Consider the following 15,907-nt stretch of genomic DNA (forward strand, 5'->3'; position numbering starts at 1 on the left):
TGAAGATGAGAAAGCTAGTGTGGTGTAGCAGTTAGATTAGGATTTGGGAAACCCAGGATCAAATCCCCACTTAGCTGTGAAGCTCACAGCTGGACCAGACACTATCTCACCTGCCTTGTGACGTGGTGGTGAGAAAAAACTTGTGTGCCACTTTGAGCTCCTTGAAGGCAAAATGGAATATAAATTGAATAAATAAATTAGTGACGTGTGAATAAAGGGTCTGTGAAATAACGACCTTGAAGTCACCATATTTTTTTTTTGGGGGGGGGGTAGTAATTGAACAGGTGGAGTATACTGCTTAGTCAGCAGCTTAGAATCTCAGTGTGATATTGGATGTCATATACAAAGTTATACAGTGGTACCTCGGTTTATGAACTTAATCTGTTCTGGAAGTCCGTTCTTAAACCAAAACCGTTCTTAAACCGAGGTGCGCTTTCCCTAATGAGGCCTCCTGCCACCGGTGCCCTTCACTGTTCGGATTCCGTTCTTAGACCGAGGTAAAGTTCTCAAACCAAGACACTATTTCCGGTTTTGCGGAGTTTGTAAACCAAATTGTTCTTAAACTGAGGTACCACTGTATTAAGTTTAGTTAGCTGCTGAATTTGTGTGCTTGGGGGTCCTCAGTCATTCTGATGAAGTTAATTTGTGGTATTTTTTATTAAGCACTAGCATGGATTGTTTTAGATACTTAATATTTTTAATTCTTGCACTAGAATGTGTTACTTCCCTTGAGTCCTTCATAGAGAAATTGAATTAATAAAAATATATTTGTGTATCTTCTGCCCTGATCTGGTATCTGGGAGGCGTACATGGTAGTTTAAAACCAGAAGCTCCTACATGAAGTTTATTTATCTTATTTTGCATAGTAACACCTGTAATCTACATGTAAGCATATAATTTTGCAGTCTTTTCCTATGGTAGATTCCTTTATAAAGGATGTCTAATTGAATTCAGAAATCGTTTGAAAACTTTGAAAATGCATTGTGCTTGATACAAACACCTAGGGAATGCCAGGTTTATTACACTCAGAATCCTACAATTGTAGACTCGGAAGGGACCCCAGTGCTCACCCAGTCTAGCCCCCTGCAATGCAGGAATATGCAGGTGGAACATATGGGAACTGAACCCACAACACTGGCATTACAAGCACCGCACTCGTAACCAATTGAGCTAACTGGAGAAGACTAGTGATTGTAGTTCCGTTATTCATTTGTAATGATTCTGAAAGCCAAGGTAGATAACCTTTTAAAGTGAAAACAATAATTTTAAAGTATGTCTAACACCAGATGAATTTAGCTCAATTTCAAGACTCTTCAGATATTGGAACTTAAGTAATGCACAAAATGAACATGACAAATGTGAGGTTGTTGTTATCTCATATGTGGCCAGCAGATGGGGATAGAATATAGTGAAAACTCCACATCCACACAATGCAGGACTTGCATTCTATTCCACAAGTACTGTCGGCAAGGGTGAGGCTTTACCAGAAGTGGTAACATGCTTGCTTAATTGCAGTTTTCTTTCACTTAAATGCTTTAACATTTAGATTGTATCAGTTAAGCTGGCAAGGTTTGTGTGGGTTGCTCATAAAATCCTTCATACATTGTAGTTTGTCATCAGCCTCATTAATGCTTAGGGTGTGGTTGCTCACCCCATGTTTTGTGCACCCAGCCAGTTTACCCCCTCCCCGCACAACCTTTTGTTCCTCCTTTGTGATATCCTCTCTTTGGGGGTTAAAAGAGTTACCGGCAGTAATAGGCCTATGCTTCTTCATACATGTAAAAGCAATTTTTGGCGCACAAATATTTGTGGACAAAGTAAGCATAGGAGAACAATTAGGTGTGCATAGCAAAACATTCCAAACATATTTCCCGTGTGTAGTTTGATTCCCTGCCCCTCTTGACGAAGATCTTGCACAAGCTGCTCGCCTCATAGGTTCTTCTAAAGAAAAGAGGACCAAACTTTGAATGGATGAGATTGAGTTCTGTGTTGCACTGCCTGCAGTAATTTTTAGAGAGCTAGACAACATGTGGCATGTAACTTAGCCAATATAAAGTAAAGTAAAGTAAAGTAAAGCTATTTATTTATTTATTTATTTTATATACAGTCTTTCATCCAAAGATCACAGGGCAGTGCACAACATAAATAGACAAAACAAAAACACGACATGGATTACATAATAACAAAAGAAATCACCCCGTAAAAACACAGTTTAAAGGCCCTAGATTGCTTAATCTGCCAAAGGCCAGGTCTTATAGGAACATTTTTGTGCAGTGCCTAAAGATATGTCATGAAGGCAGCAGGTGAGCCAGAGCTTCCCTGGGGAGAGCATTCCAAAAATGGGGAGCCACTGCAGAAAAGGGCCATTCTCATGTTGCCACCCTGTAGACCTCTCTTGGAAGGGGGCACATGAAGAAGGGCCTCACATGATGATTGCAGGGTCTGGGGCAGTTCATATGAGGGGAGGTAGTCCCTGAGGTGGTCCTAAGCCGTTAAAAATGCTATAGGTCAAAACCAGCACTTTGAATTGGGTCTAGAAACTGATTGGCAGCCAGTGCAGCCGGGCCAGGATCAGAGGTCAAGGAAACTTAACAGGGACATACTTCCCCATCTCTCCTCATGACAGAGGCTATCATACAAGCAGTTTCTGTGCCAAAACCAGGCCAAATCCCTGATTGAAATGGATCCAGAAAATTGGTTTCCTCCAAGAAGAGGAATCTAGTTTTCAAACTGAGTACAGTGGTACCTTGAGTTACAAACACCTCAGGTTACAAACGCTTCAGGTTACAAACTCGGCTAACCTGGAAGAGTTACCTCGAGTTGAGAACTTTGCCCCAGGATGAGAATGGAAATCGTGTGCCGGCGGCGCAGCAGTAGCAAGAGGCCCCATTAGCGGAAGCAGGCCTCTAGTTAAGAACAGTTTCAGGTTAAGAACGGACCTCCAGAACGAATTAAGTTGGTAACTATAGGTACCACTGTAATGCAGAGTAGTGAAAGTGTCACTGAGCATTATATTTGGGTTCTGCTGTTAACACTGGAAGGTAATAAATTATTAAGTGATATAGTGGTCTTTCATAAGCATATGAGAATAAAGTTCAGCAGTGAGCTGAATTGTGGACAATTGGTATGAATAAATTTCACAGAACCAACATGTTTATTCCAAAGATTTCACAAACATGGCCTTTTCCCTTACCATTTTGCTCATTTTGGCTGACTCTGGGTAGCCGCTTTGGCATACTGTATTTCTAAAAAACAGGATATATGTGCATTATAGCCAGCCAGGGATCATACAACCAGTGTACTGATGTCACGCTGCCATATAGTCAATCAGATTCAGCTACAAAACATTTGAGAAACCAAATCAAATCAGGTTTCTTCACTTCCGTGAGGGTGTTGTGGAATAAATGATAGAACTCATTTTGTGTTATACTTTAAAGGTTCTGCAGTTTTCACAAGTAACACAGACATTTTGTTTTTTTCTAGGCTTATGGAATCTTGTTTCTCTCTTTTCCAACCTTTGTTTGTTTGTACTGATGCCCTTTGCTTTCTTCTTTCTGGAGTCGGAAGGCTTTGCTGGCTTAAAAAAGGTGCGTTTGTATTAAATATATGTGAATGTGATGGTTAAAATACTATGAGCAGCCAGCAATGTTATATATACAAAACTAATGGCCAGCTTTTAGAATCTATGCTAAAACAAATTGATGTGTGTTAAATGATGGTAGTAATTGGCGTTGGCAGTAATTATGTATAAACCTGAGTAACAGGAACTTAAAAATATATTATAGTACAACAAAACTCTTGGCTGGTCTGCATTCAGGCTAGTCCTCTTAATATATTAGGTTTGATAACCTTGCTATTACAATAAAACAAATAACACAGTACACAAATAATATTTTTGAAGGAGTATAACGCGTGAGTGAGTGAGAGATTTATTTAGGGAATTTATATCTGAAATACGTTATGAATCTATGAAATATATTACAGTAAAATTATATATGAATTAGCATTAATAATTTAAACACGGTTTATTAAATAACAAGAATATTCAGTGTTGAATGTGACTTAACCTGAATAGTTAACTTTGTGGCATGCTTGTGATTGACACAAGGGACTACTACAAAATAATGAAGCTTAAGTTTCAGGGCCCAGAAGCGATCTTAGTCCTATTGCGTTACAATTTTGGGTCTAGTAGACCCAAATTGAGTCACATGACTTAAATTGCTTAATTTTTGGTTGTATATATTTCAACAATTCCCAAAGTTTAAGAGTCAGTAGCACAGATGCTGTAACGGTACAGTGATCTGTTGTGGAACAACCCCATTGAAGAAAATAACAGTGGTTACCCAGACATTGCTGGTTGCAAATGGTCCTCCATAACTGTTGAAGCTTCAGGGCCACAAAAAGACAGGTCCACCACTGGGCTGACACTTAAAAAATTGAGTAATATTTTGCGCCAGGCTCCCTGTGACAGCACTCTGGGCCTTCCCTTCAAAACACACTTCAGACACCCCTATTTACAAGTCCTGGTTGCAAGCTCCCAGAGACTGCAATCAGCTAAATAGAACAGCTGCTGACTGCTAACTCCTCCCATTGTTTGGTATGGTCTCCTTCTTAGTCTTAGTTTCCTTCTGCAGGTTATCCTCCACCTCTGCCATCTGAACTAACCCTTTCCTCTTCATGTGGAGTCCCCATAGATGCAATCTAGAAGTCTCCTTCTTATTCCTGTTCAGACAGATTTATATTTTGAAGCCCAGATAGGAAAAAATGCATATGGCAGCATATGAGCATGAAAATGGTTCAGATATCCCAGTGATCCTGGAATCTGCTAGTCAGGCCATTGGTTGAACTCAGTCAGTACTGTCAACATGTCTGACTGTGGCTCTCCAGGTTTTTAGACAGGAGTCTTTCTCACCTGTACCTGGAGAATTGAACCTGGGGCTTTCATCATGCAAAACAGATGTTCTACCATTGAGCTGTCGCCCTTCACTGAATATCTGATACCTGCATTGCTTCACAGGTGGTGGTGTATGAAAATGTACATACCATGCCTGCAGAGGAATTTTTGTATCTGTTGTGTGTGTGTTTATGAAACTTTCTTACACACACAATCATACTCCTCAATAAATGAAATGGAAATAGGTTTTTCCAAAATAATGAATTTGTTTTTTACTATATTAAAAATGTAAATAAATTAGAGATTAAAAAAAAATCTGTGTAAATGTGCTTCTGGATAAATTGATTAAATGTAGCAGCCTGAATATAAACAATTAAAACTCTTCACTTTTCCCTTGTATCTATTTACACCTTCCTTTAAAATGGCAAATTTCAGGGAGCAAGATTAGGTGCTCCCAAACCATTTGTTAATGGAAGTAGGTGCAAGTTTCTATGAGGATGTAAGTGATGAAGTGAGTGAATTCTGAACTATCTGATTCAAAACATGTGAATTGATGTTTGATATTACTTTATGGTCAGTATTTTTATAGCATTGGAAAAGCCATTTATCCTCCCCCCGAACAAGTCTTGAGGTTCTCCCATTAGGTAGGACTACAATCTGTATCTGATATCTGAGGCCTCCACAGATGTAATGATACCAGTCCCCTAATCATCATTATGGAGCTGGGATCCAGCTAAGGAATGTACATTTTCTTTAGAAACACACACTCTCTCCCCTCAGTCCGTGTTTCTTTCGACATGATTGTTATCTCTGTGCTGATTTTGGAAACAAGTCTTGGATAGTGCTCACCATGGCTTTGTATCTGGACCATAGCTTTGCTGCTTTTGATTAAGGCTGATGGGAATATGTAATTCTGCTGCCTTTTCCTAACCCTATTACTACTATTACTGTTTATCTGAAGAAGCGTGCATCAAATTACATGAAAGCTTATACCCAGAACAAACTTAGTTGGTCTCTAAGCTGCTATTGGACATTATTTGTATATATTTCAACTGCGTCAGACCAACACGGCTACCTACCTGAACCTATTACTACAGTTAAGGAACAGACAGTGTTAAATTTGCAGTTATGAAAGAAAGCCTTCTGACTCTTTTTGGGCACCGGCTGATGGCTTGACAGCTAGAACTTAACCCCCTACCCCAGTGTAATATATTGTATAATAAATTATGACATATTTTGATAATGAAAAGTAGGCCTTAGTAATGTTTATAACAACTAGACTAATATTTTTTGTTTGTTTAAAAAAGATACATCCTCATCACTACCACTCTTTGCTGCTTGCAAATTTATTGTGAGTTATTCTGTTCTAATTGATGGCATTCATTCTCTATGGCATATGGTTCCTCTGGAAGGCTCCCATTGATTCCCTTGGGCAAAAGTTGTTTTTTTTAAACCACTTCCATATTACACAGAGATACAGATACGGAAATTGGCCACTCACCATGGATGGATGCAGTGTTCTGAAAATCAAACTAAACACGATTCTCTGTCTAGGGTTTTAATTAAACCATTCTGTTAATTCAGACAGGATATTTTAGGCCTAAGGGGATTAACTCACTGCTTTTTAAAAGGGGCTTAAATGGCCTTTTCCCTTAGTCCACTGTTACATTTTTTTATTGGGTCTGCAGTTTTCTCCATATTCTTTAAATTGTAAATCTAGATAGATCCGTCTTCACTCTGAAAGCTGGTTTTCAGTACTTACATCCTTGTTAAATGTCTTGGAGTTCATTATTGCCTTGATAGTAAACAAACATAATTGTTTTAGTTACCCAAATTATTTCACCTAGGCTTACTTTTAGAATCTACTTTTTCACTTATTCACTCATTGTGATACACAAAACGTTAAAAGCACATAAGAAGGGCAATGTAATTAATTTCCTATATTTTAATTCTGGATTTATATTTTACCCAAGGAGATTTTGTTCATCTGCTGCTGGACTTTTTTTGTTTTGTTAATATGCAGCTGGTGCTTCAGCTGGTTCTTTTTGGAATAATTTACCTATTATGTGAATTGGCAGCTTCTCTGTGTCATTGTGTTAGAGCCAAGCTATGCTTTCCTATGTGGAAGGTGTCTTCTACTTGTGGAAGGACTATTTTATGCCATGCACTTGAGCACCGTGTCAGAAAAAGGAAGCTAAATCAAGGATGTTCTTCTGCTTGCATAAGCAGAAGCATGAGAATTGTTACAGCGCTGTGTGATGGTTTGAGGAAGCTCTTCCGCAAGTATTTCCAAAACAGCAATGGGAGTGTCCTTCTTTCCCCTCATGGCTCTTTGGAGCTAGTGTGGTGTAGTGGTTAGAATGTCAGATTAGGGAGCATGTCAGACTAGGGAGACAAGGGTTCAAATCCCCACTTGACCAAGAAGCTCAGCGAGTGACATTGGGCCAGTCACAGTCTCTCGGCTTGACTTACTTCATAGGATTGTTGTGAGGATAAAATGGAGTGGGGAGAACTATTACACCACCTTGAGATATAAACATAATAGGGACGCAGGTGGTGCTGTGGTCTAAACCACCGATCCTCTTGGGCTTGCTGATTGTAAGGTTGGCAGTTTGAATCCGCATGACAGGGTGAGTTCCCATGGCTTTGTCCCAGCTCTTGCCAACCTAGCAGTTTGGAAGCATACCAGCGTGAATAGATAAATAGATACTGCTGCAACAGGAAGGTAATTGGTGTTTCTATGTGATCTGGCACTCATCATGGTGTTCCATGCTGGCCACATGACCTGGAAAAGCTGTCTGTGGACAAAGGCCGGCTCCCTCGGTCTGAAGCGAGATGAGCGCCATGCCGCAAGGTCAAATTCAAGTGGACTTAACCATCTAGGGGTCTTTTACCTTTATCCATAAATGTAATAATACATACATGCATGCATAAACAAAACAAAACTAAACAAAACACCATTGCCTTCTGAGCCTGTGATCCAAAGAACTGTGGAATTAGTTCTTGATAACAAGGACCTTTAGACATGTTCTTTTCAAGATAGCACCCCCCACCCACGAACACAAAAACTCATGAGTTTTTAAAACAGTTTGTGACAAGTTTATCAGCAACAAAATATTGCAGTATATCTTCTAGAATACTATAACTTACAAGTGGTCTTTCTCTGATGATGCGGCATTCGGCTGCACAGTTTTGCATCAGGTGCTTTGATCACTAGCACTGCAATTGGGACCCGTCCAGTTGGGAACCATTGTGGTATGTGCCAAGCAAATTAACCCCTTGTCAACTTACAGAAATAGGACGATAGGTGACAAGGGTTTAACTAGGGCCCTCCCCTCTTGGGTGTGCAGTTCAGTTTTCTGTTAAAAATATGTGTTCATTATTTACGTCTACATTTTTCTGTGTATCCTTGTTTTGATCTGGGGTGGGAGGTATACAGTTCTGCTTAGATGTTTTACAGAAGGACACAGTTAACACCTGCTACAGCTTGGCGAGTCCGAAAAACCGATCAGAGCGAGCTGACATCTCACAAATCGTTGCTCCTGCCTACAGCATGTGATCAGAATAGAATAGAATAGAATAGAATAGAATAGGCTTCCCCCTCTGAATTAAAAAAAAAGAAAAGTTTTAGACTTCTAAGTTGCTTAAAGTTCACCCAAGTAAGCTGATGTCTCCCTCTTGTTTCTCAGTAACCTCATTTTGGTTCTATTGTATTGCCAATCAGCCACCTGAGTTTGCTATTATAGGGCATACAGCATGGGGATGCGGGTTGTTGGAAAGGAAAGTAATTCTAAAATTTCCATGGTCCACGATAAACCTTTTGCATTGGCTTAAGGAGCTATTTGGATTTCGGCCTATATGTTGAAATCTCAGCTGTCAGTGTATGTATGTATTTTATTAAATTTCTGTCTCTCCCTTCCTCCCAAAGGAACCCAGGGGAGCAGTGCACACAACGTGTACACAAAGGCCATAAGTTCAATTTGTGTTTATTCTCAATTGAAAGATAAATGCTGTTTATATGTGTTCATAACCTAGCTATAGTGATGCTTCTTGACATATCATCAAATGCATTATCATAGCAAGAAGTGCTTCTGAAGGGGCATCATTTGTATTTTACTGAAATGCAAAATTTGAAACATGAATAAAAAACACACACCAGAGCATACTTTCACCTTGGGTTTTTGTGTGTGTGTGTTTTTTTTTGCCCTTGAAGTTATGGCATAAAATTTACCATGAGCGACAGCAACATCCTGACCAATTATGCAAAGTATCCAGACATCTTCATGTTTGAAACACGGCACAAAAAGTCTGTGGATTAAGAAGTTAACTCTGAGAACATCAAAAGAGAGTGCTTGATAATAAAAGCAAATGGTAGAAAATTTTGAGGTAACTTCCTTGCTTAATTAATTAGGTAGGCCAGGTGGAAGTGAAGAGGCCAGTGTTGGTGCTCAGAATATCTATAAAGCTGAGCAACATGACAGCACAATAGAGGAGGAACAAAGATTGTTTTAATATACTTCTATCCTGTGTCACAGTTTGAAATTGTCCTGGTTTATGTCCCTTTTGGCAAACTTACATAAAAGTGACCCTGTACTGTATTTTATGACCAGATGACTTTCCCCCCCTCAGTGGCTAATTTGTATCAGGCCCCCAATGTTAAAGAGACAGAGAAATGAGTAGGAAGTCTAAGCCAGTATGTCTCAAGGACGCTTCATTGCGTTCTTTCATTATTTTTGCTCGGTTTTTTTGCCACTGATCATCCATAAATTGTTGGAAATAAGTGATTAAGGAAGTGCTGCTTAGTGTTAGTGGCACATGGATGTTCTTGGTGAGCCGTTTTTTTTTGTGGGTGAAAGGAAATCAAGCACTGCGAAAAACAAAAAGGAAGGCTCCTGCTGGGAACCTTTCAAGGAAATTTAACTTGCATAATGTTTTGATCTTGGTGTTTGTTACAAAAAATAGAGCAATATTTCACCAGCTGTTGTGTGTCAAGTAGTAACCCCATCACCACTTCCACCTCTCCCTCTCTAGCATAGAACAGTTGTAATAAGAAAACTGTTTAAAAATAAAACAGGCTTAGCCCTTATTTTTTGTACAGATATGAGTGAGAGACCACTGCCCAAAAGACTTTATTTATGACAGCTCAGTGCTAAGCTAAGCATTTCTGTAGTTCTTCAAAATCGTTTCCTAAATTTTCAGCAGTGAGAAACAATTCTCAACAAGAGACTGCATAGCACTGTACAGATAATACGCAGGGAAAAAAATCTATAAAACTTCAGTTAAATAATTTACACCTTTGTGGTGATTTTAGGTTCTATATGTTTTTTAAACAGGAAGAAAGCAAATTAGTGCTGGCTATTTAATATAGATGACTGATACGTTGTGACTCCTTAGTTCAGAGGATCATTCCTGATAGATTTTGGAGTTCATAAACTACATTATTTGAAATTTCAGCATTGCCAAGAATAGTAGGTTTAGAAATTGATGGAGCAGCTTTACATACAGATTTAATGTTTGATTTTTTGGCAGAGAATCTTATTTGGCATCATCTTTGAATATTGTTTAGTACAAATGCTTTAGATCTTGGCTTTCTTGCCAGGTATCTTAACAGACTTTTACATGTTTTAAGAAGTAAGTGCAGAATTATCTTAACTGTGATGGAATATTTGTAGTGCATCACTTAGTGGATTTGTTGTTAAAACATTTTGTTCCTCTAAAAAAATTCTGGAATAACTTTAATCCCTTTTATTTCTTGGTAATACTATTAAAGACAAGGGCAGCTCTTCACTGGGGAATCATCTCTTGATTAAACTCTTGCCTTTTTCCCAAGCAGGGTTTTCTGTATAGCTTCCCAGAAAAATTGTTAATGAGAGAGTTCCTTTATATGACAGAAGCCCACTCTATGCCTGCTTAAATATCTGAAGTTTGGGATAAGCACAAGCTACTGTGAATATTGGCTTTCCAAACAGAAGAATGGAATGTGGTTAGGAGTGTGTGTTTATTTGGCATTTACTCTCATATTTATTTGTCTATAAAAATCATCCATCACAGACTGAAATTTTAGTGCTCTGATCTCAGCGAAATGTTTACTGGTATGCAGCTGAATTGTGCTGCATGATATTACACCCCATTTACTTTTTCATTACCAGAACTAGAAGCAAAAGTTATTTAATCAGTGACATCAAAGGCTATCCAATGTTTTGACGTGTGCTAAAATCTTAAGTTAATATTTTCTTTTAAATTCATTTAAAACATACTGCTATAGGTGTTTTGTTTAAAGTGGCATCCTCGCTGGCTTAGGGCTTTCTTTGCAACTAGTGGTTAAGGCTATTATTAAACATAAATTTGAAAATCCTCGAACTATAAAAGCCACAATATAGGACATTTGATACTATGGTTGCTAATTAAAACTGCAGCAGCATCGGTGACTTCAGGGTTGTAATCAGTACAGATGATGGGCAGGTAATTTGGGCCAGGTCTACACCATGCAACAACCCTGCCCATTCCTTCTCTGACAAGAATAAATTATATGAAACAAATGAATTTACATATTTTTGCCTCATTCATTTTTGCCTCATTTATTATTTTTTTAAAGTTCTGTAGTGGTACTGGAATGCTAAATTATTGTGCTAGCATTAGAAAAGAATATTTTTATCAATATTTTCTTCCTAAGCTCCTAGAAAAAGAATTAAAAAGGTAAAGGTACCCCTGCCCATACGGGCCAGTCATGTCCGACTCTAGGGTTGCGTGCTCATCTCGCTCTAGAGGCCGTGAGCCGGCGCCGTCCGAAGACACTTCCGGGTCACGTGGCCAGCGTGACGAAGCTGCAGCTGGCGAGCCAGCACCAGCGCAGCACATGGAAACGCTGTTTACCTTCCCGCTATAAAGCGGTACCTATTTATCTACTTGCACTTAAGAGTGCTTTCAAACTGCTAGGTGGGCAGGAGCTGGAACCGAACGACGGGAGTTCACCCGCCACGGGGATTCGAACCGCCGACCATACGATCGGCAAGTCCTAGGCACTGAGGTTTTACCCACAGCGCCACCCGCATCCCATAGAAAAAGAATTAAGCAGGTGTAAAAAGTTCTGGTTGGGTCTGTTTCATGGGTGTTTCTCAGATTTGCCAGTTGCATAGAGGGCAGTGCCAATACAAAGCAATGTTAACACACATTGCAAGAGACCAAGATATTCTGCAGAATTGTGTGTTAAATCCTGAGTTCTGTAGAAACGTGTCAGCTTATTGTTCAGGCCCCCCTCCACTTTTTTTTTTTAAGGAATATGACTGTTTTAATTTCATGGATAATTTAGTGTACTTGAACTCCTGCAATGCTGATTCAGTTTGTTGAAATAGACAGCTTAAGTTTAAGATCTTTGAAAATTTTAATTGACCTTAATAATCAGTTTGAATTTTGTCACCTAGTAAGGTTTAAGGTTTTGGTATTGAGCTATAAAGCCTTAAACAGTTTGTGGCCAGGATACCAGAAGGAGCTTGTTCTCCCTGTTTTCCAGTGCAACCCTATGGTGTTTAAAAAACACAGTTGTGTTCCCCGACCTTTGCTAATGCTTGTCATAATATATCTTTCCTAGTTTTTATTTGCATTTTCTCGCTGTATTTTAAAATTTTAATATTGTTCTACTACACCACTTCAGTACTTGACATGAAAGGTGGTATCAAAATATTTTAAAATAAATTTGTATGCAAATATATTATTTTAAAATGACCCTTAGTCTGGTATTCTTATTTGATGTTTTGCTTCCTTTAATATATGTATATATTACTGCTGATAGAGAGCACTTTGGGGCAAGCATTGTAGGATCTGTAGGTTTCCACCAGCCTACCAAGTTCATTCATTTGTAATGAATGAGAGACAACCATTTTAGTTAGACAGTCTGAGGCTTCTGTATGTCATCCATCGATGCATCTTTTACCCTGAGTATATTCAAAAAATGTGTTGCTCCCCTTCCATTTAGGTCTGCTAACTCTGATTCAAGTTTCTTGACTCTCATGTCCCAATAGTGAATAATTGTAACAACAAAGGCAGCTTCTGTGATTTTCACTAATTTAATGAGGACAATAGCTACAAATGCATATTAATGTAAGCCTCAAGCATGACTGCAGAAAGCTCCAAATCTAGTATACCAACCTAACAAGTCAGGCTTTTCTCACAATTAAAAGAAATTTTATCTGTAGTCTAATACACACTGTCTTGACAAGACTTGATATTTTTTCATTTGATTCTGAGTCAATAATACTTAATATTTGTTAGCCAATCCATATAATTGTATGTGTGTGGTAGCCTGGTGTGTTTTCTGCTTCTACTTATTCCTGGAATTTTCCAAAAGTACAAAAATCTGAAAATTTTAAGTCAAAAGTTTGATCCAGAGTCAACAGGGAACTGTCATCAGAAAACATATACTTCATGAATGGAGAGAAACTACCCTCTAGGTATAAGTTGTAAACACACTTATTGAGGCATGTCTTAATGTGTTTCAATTGACATAATAGTAATCCTCTTTAATACAGATTTATTAGGGGAGGAGAGAGGGCTTCTTTCTTAGTAATTATGCTTTGTGGCTTCCTAGTCTCTCATTGCTTCAAGACTGTAAAGTCAGCTGCCATTCATGCATGAGCTGAAAAGTTACTTTATAGGCATATTCTGCTTTTTAGAAGAATTAATTATCAGGTCCTTTATGCGCCTCTGCAGGATGGCTGTAATCGTGAAAAGAAATGAGATAGACATAGGGAAATTGGATTTGGAAGTATAGAAGGATTTTTGAAGTGCTTTTATGAAAATGAAGCTAAGCTTTTAAAACTTGCAACCTTCTCTTGCTGACTTGAAAGTAGCCCTCTGGCATTGCTGGAACTTTAAAGTGAGGATCTGGGTGTCTGGCCCAGGAGAAACTGATGTGTGTTGGGCCATGTTTATATCAAACCCAGCCATCTCCAATAACCTACATGAGAAGGAACTGGTATTGCATCTCAAGTATGTGTAGTGCTGTGCTGTGCTCTTGAGGGTGTTCACATTGCAAGGAACAGAGCAGAAACCATTATGGTGGAAGACTGTATGTGGATTGGCACATTGTACTTGAGCAAACTAATGCTGGCTGGATTACATACCATACTTGGTTTTCCATTCTCTTGACTGGAACCGTAGATAACATTTGACCAATATCCTTTCTCAGCTGAGTGACTTAATAAAAGCAGTTTGTCATTTGAAAATGCTCCTGTGAAAATATTAAGATTTATGGAATAAAATTGTTAAAAACTGTGATGCCAGTTAGTAACTGTAAACTCTTGTCTGTGGCTTTAAAAGAAGAAAGTCTAGTTTAGGCTCTCAAAAGTCACTTATGGAAGGAAATATATGGTGATCAGCTGTGTGTGGGTCAATATATATTTGTGTGTGTTTTAACTGCAAGTTATTTTTTGTTACAGGGGATCAAAGCACGCATTTTGGAAACCCTTGTTATGCTCATTCTTCTTGCGCTGCTTATCCTTGGAATTGTTTGGGTGGCTTCAGCTCTCATAGACAATGATGCTGCGAGTATGGAGTCATTGTATGGTACGGACATCTTTATAACATATTCTGTTGTTTTCAGAACATTGATATGAATAACTTGCAGTTCTAGGTTCTAACCACTGCGGCGAACAGAAGGTATGGGGAGTTGCATTTCTCTGCTCAGCAAGAGTCTTAATCGAGGTTAAGGCAACTTGACAAATATATGCATTCATAGGATAGATTTGTCCATGTCTTCAGTCAGCCACTGTTAATGTGTTAAAGTAAATGTTTGTGGTCCAAAAATTTGTAAGCGTGGTAGTATAATTGTTTACGAAGACAGCAGCAGAATGATTGCACGGTGATCGGCATACTTTTTTCCCATGTTATTGCCCAAATGAGACAAAATAGTGTACAAGCTGAATCCATTTTACCTTTTTTATTTTCAGATCTTTGGGAATTCTACCTCCCTTATTTATATTCCTGTATATCACTGATGGGATGTTTATTACTTCTACGTAAGTCTTGCAGTATATACCAGAAGAGGAAGTATTGCATACGTAATTATTTTTGACGTTTTAGTATCAACGCCTTTATCCTTTCACCCCTGGCTATTGGTTTTTGACTAGTATTAACAACATTTGTTTATAAATGCGCTCACTAGTTGTGAAAACTTCAGTGCTGGAAAAACCATATCTTGGCATTCATAACAGCTCCTTTTCGTATGTAAAAAAATGTAAAGACTTGTTTCTTATATCCCTCTGTTTTAAGTTTTGTCCATTATACAGAAGGGAAATTGGAGACTGCATATTTGAGAGCTAGCAAGGTGTCATGAAAAGTTACAATTGTAGTCTGCAGCGTATGAACAAGAGGAGACAGCATGCTTGCCAGTTGCCTGAACCTGAGCAACAAATAAACATCTCAGGACAAAGCTGCGTACAGCAGCTTGGGTGCCCCCAATAAGATATAGAGAAACAGAGGAACCTGCCTTATGCCAGGTCAAACTTCACCAAGCTCAGAATGGTCTGCTCTGGGCCAGTGTGGTGTAGTGGTTAAGAGCAGTGGACTCATAATCTGGTGAACCAGGTTCGATTCCCTGCTCCTCCACATGCAGCTGCTGGGTGAACTTGGGCTAGTCACACTTCTCTCTGAAGTCTCTCAGCCCCACTCACAGAGTGTTTGTTGTCGGGGAGGAAGGGAAAAGGAGATTGTTAGCCACTTTGAGACTCCTTAGGGTAATGATAAAGCGGGATATCAAATCCAAACTTTCTTCTTCTTCTTCTTCTTCTTCTTCTTCTTCTTCTTCTTCTTCTTCTTCTTGACTGGCAACAGCTTTTCATGTCTCAGACAGCGATCTTTCACACCATCTATATGGCTTTAAAAGGGGGTTAGACAGATTCATAGAAGAGAAGTCCCTCAGTGGCTTTTAGCCATGACAGAGGCCGTGCTCTTCCTCTGGGGATGGTGCTCAGGTCCTCCTTACAGGTTTCCTGTAGGCATCTTGACCACTGTAAGAAC

The 15,907-nt window shown here is 38.9% G+C and overlaps 1 protein-coding gene across 1 annotated transcript in view; it reads left to right on the top strand.

Moving 5' to 3' along the window:
- Positions 1–15,907, top strand: part of LMBR1 (limb development membrane protein 1) — a 61,174-nt gene that overhangs the window by 23,025 nt on the left and 22,242 nt on the right. The window contains exons 5-7 of the mRNA XM_083579867.1: positions 3,484–3,587; positions 14,329–14,455; positions 14,839–14,907. Of these exons, the coding sequence (XP_083435993.1) occupies positions 3,484–3,587; positions 14,329–14,455; positions 14,839–14,907 (300 nt within the window). The remainder of the gene's footprint in view (positions 1–3,483; positions 3,588–14,328; positions 14,456–14,838; positions 14,908–15,907) is intronic.

The sequence above is a fragment of the Podarcis filfolensis genome (assembly GCF_964270895.1).
Source record: "Podarcis filfolensis genome assembly, chromosome: 12".
NCBI classification, from domain to species: domain Eukaryota; kingdom Metazoa; phylum Chordata; class Lepidosauria; order Squamata; family Lacertidae; genus Podarcis; species Podarcis filfolensis.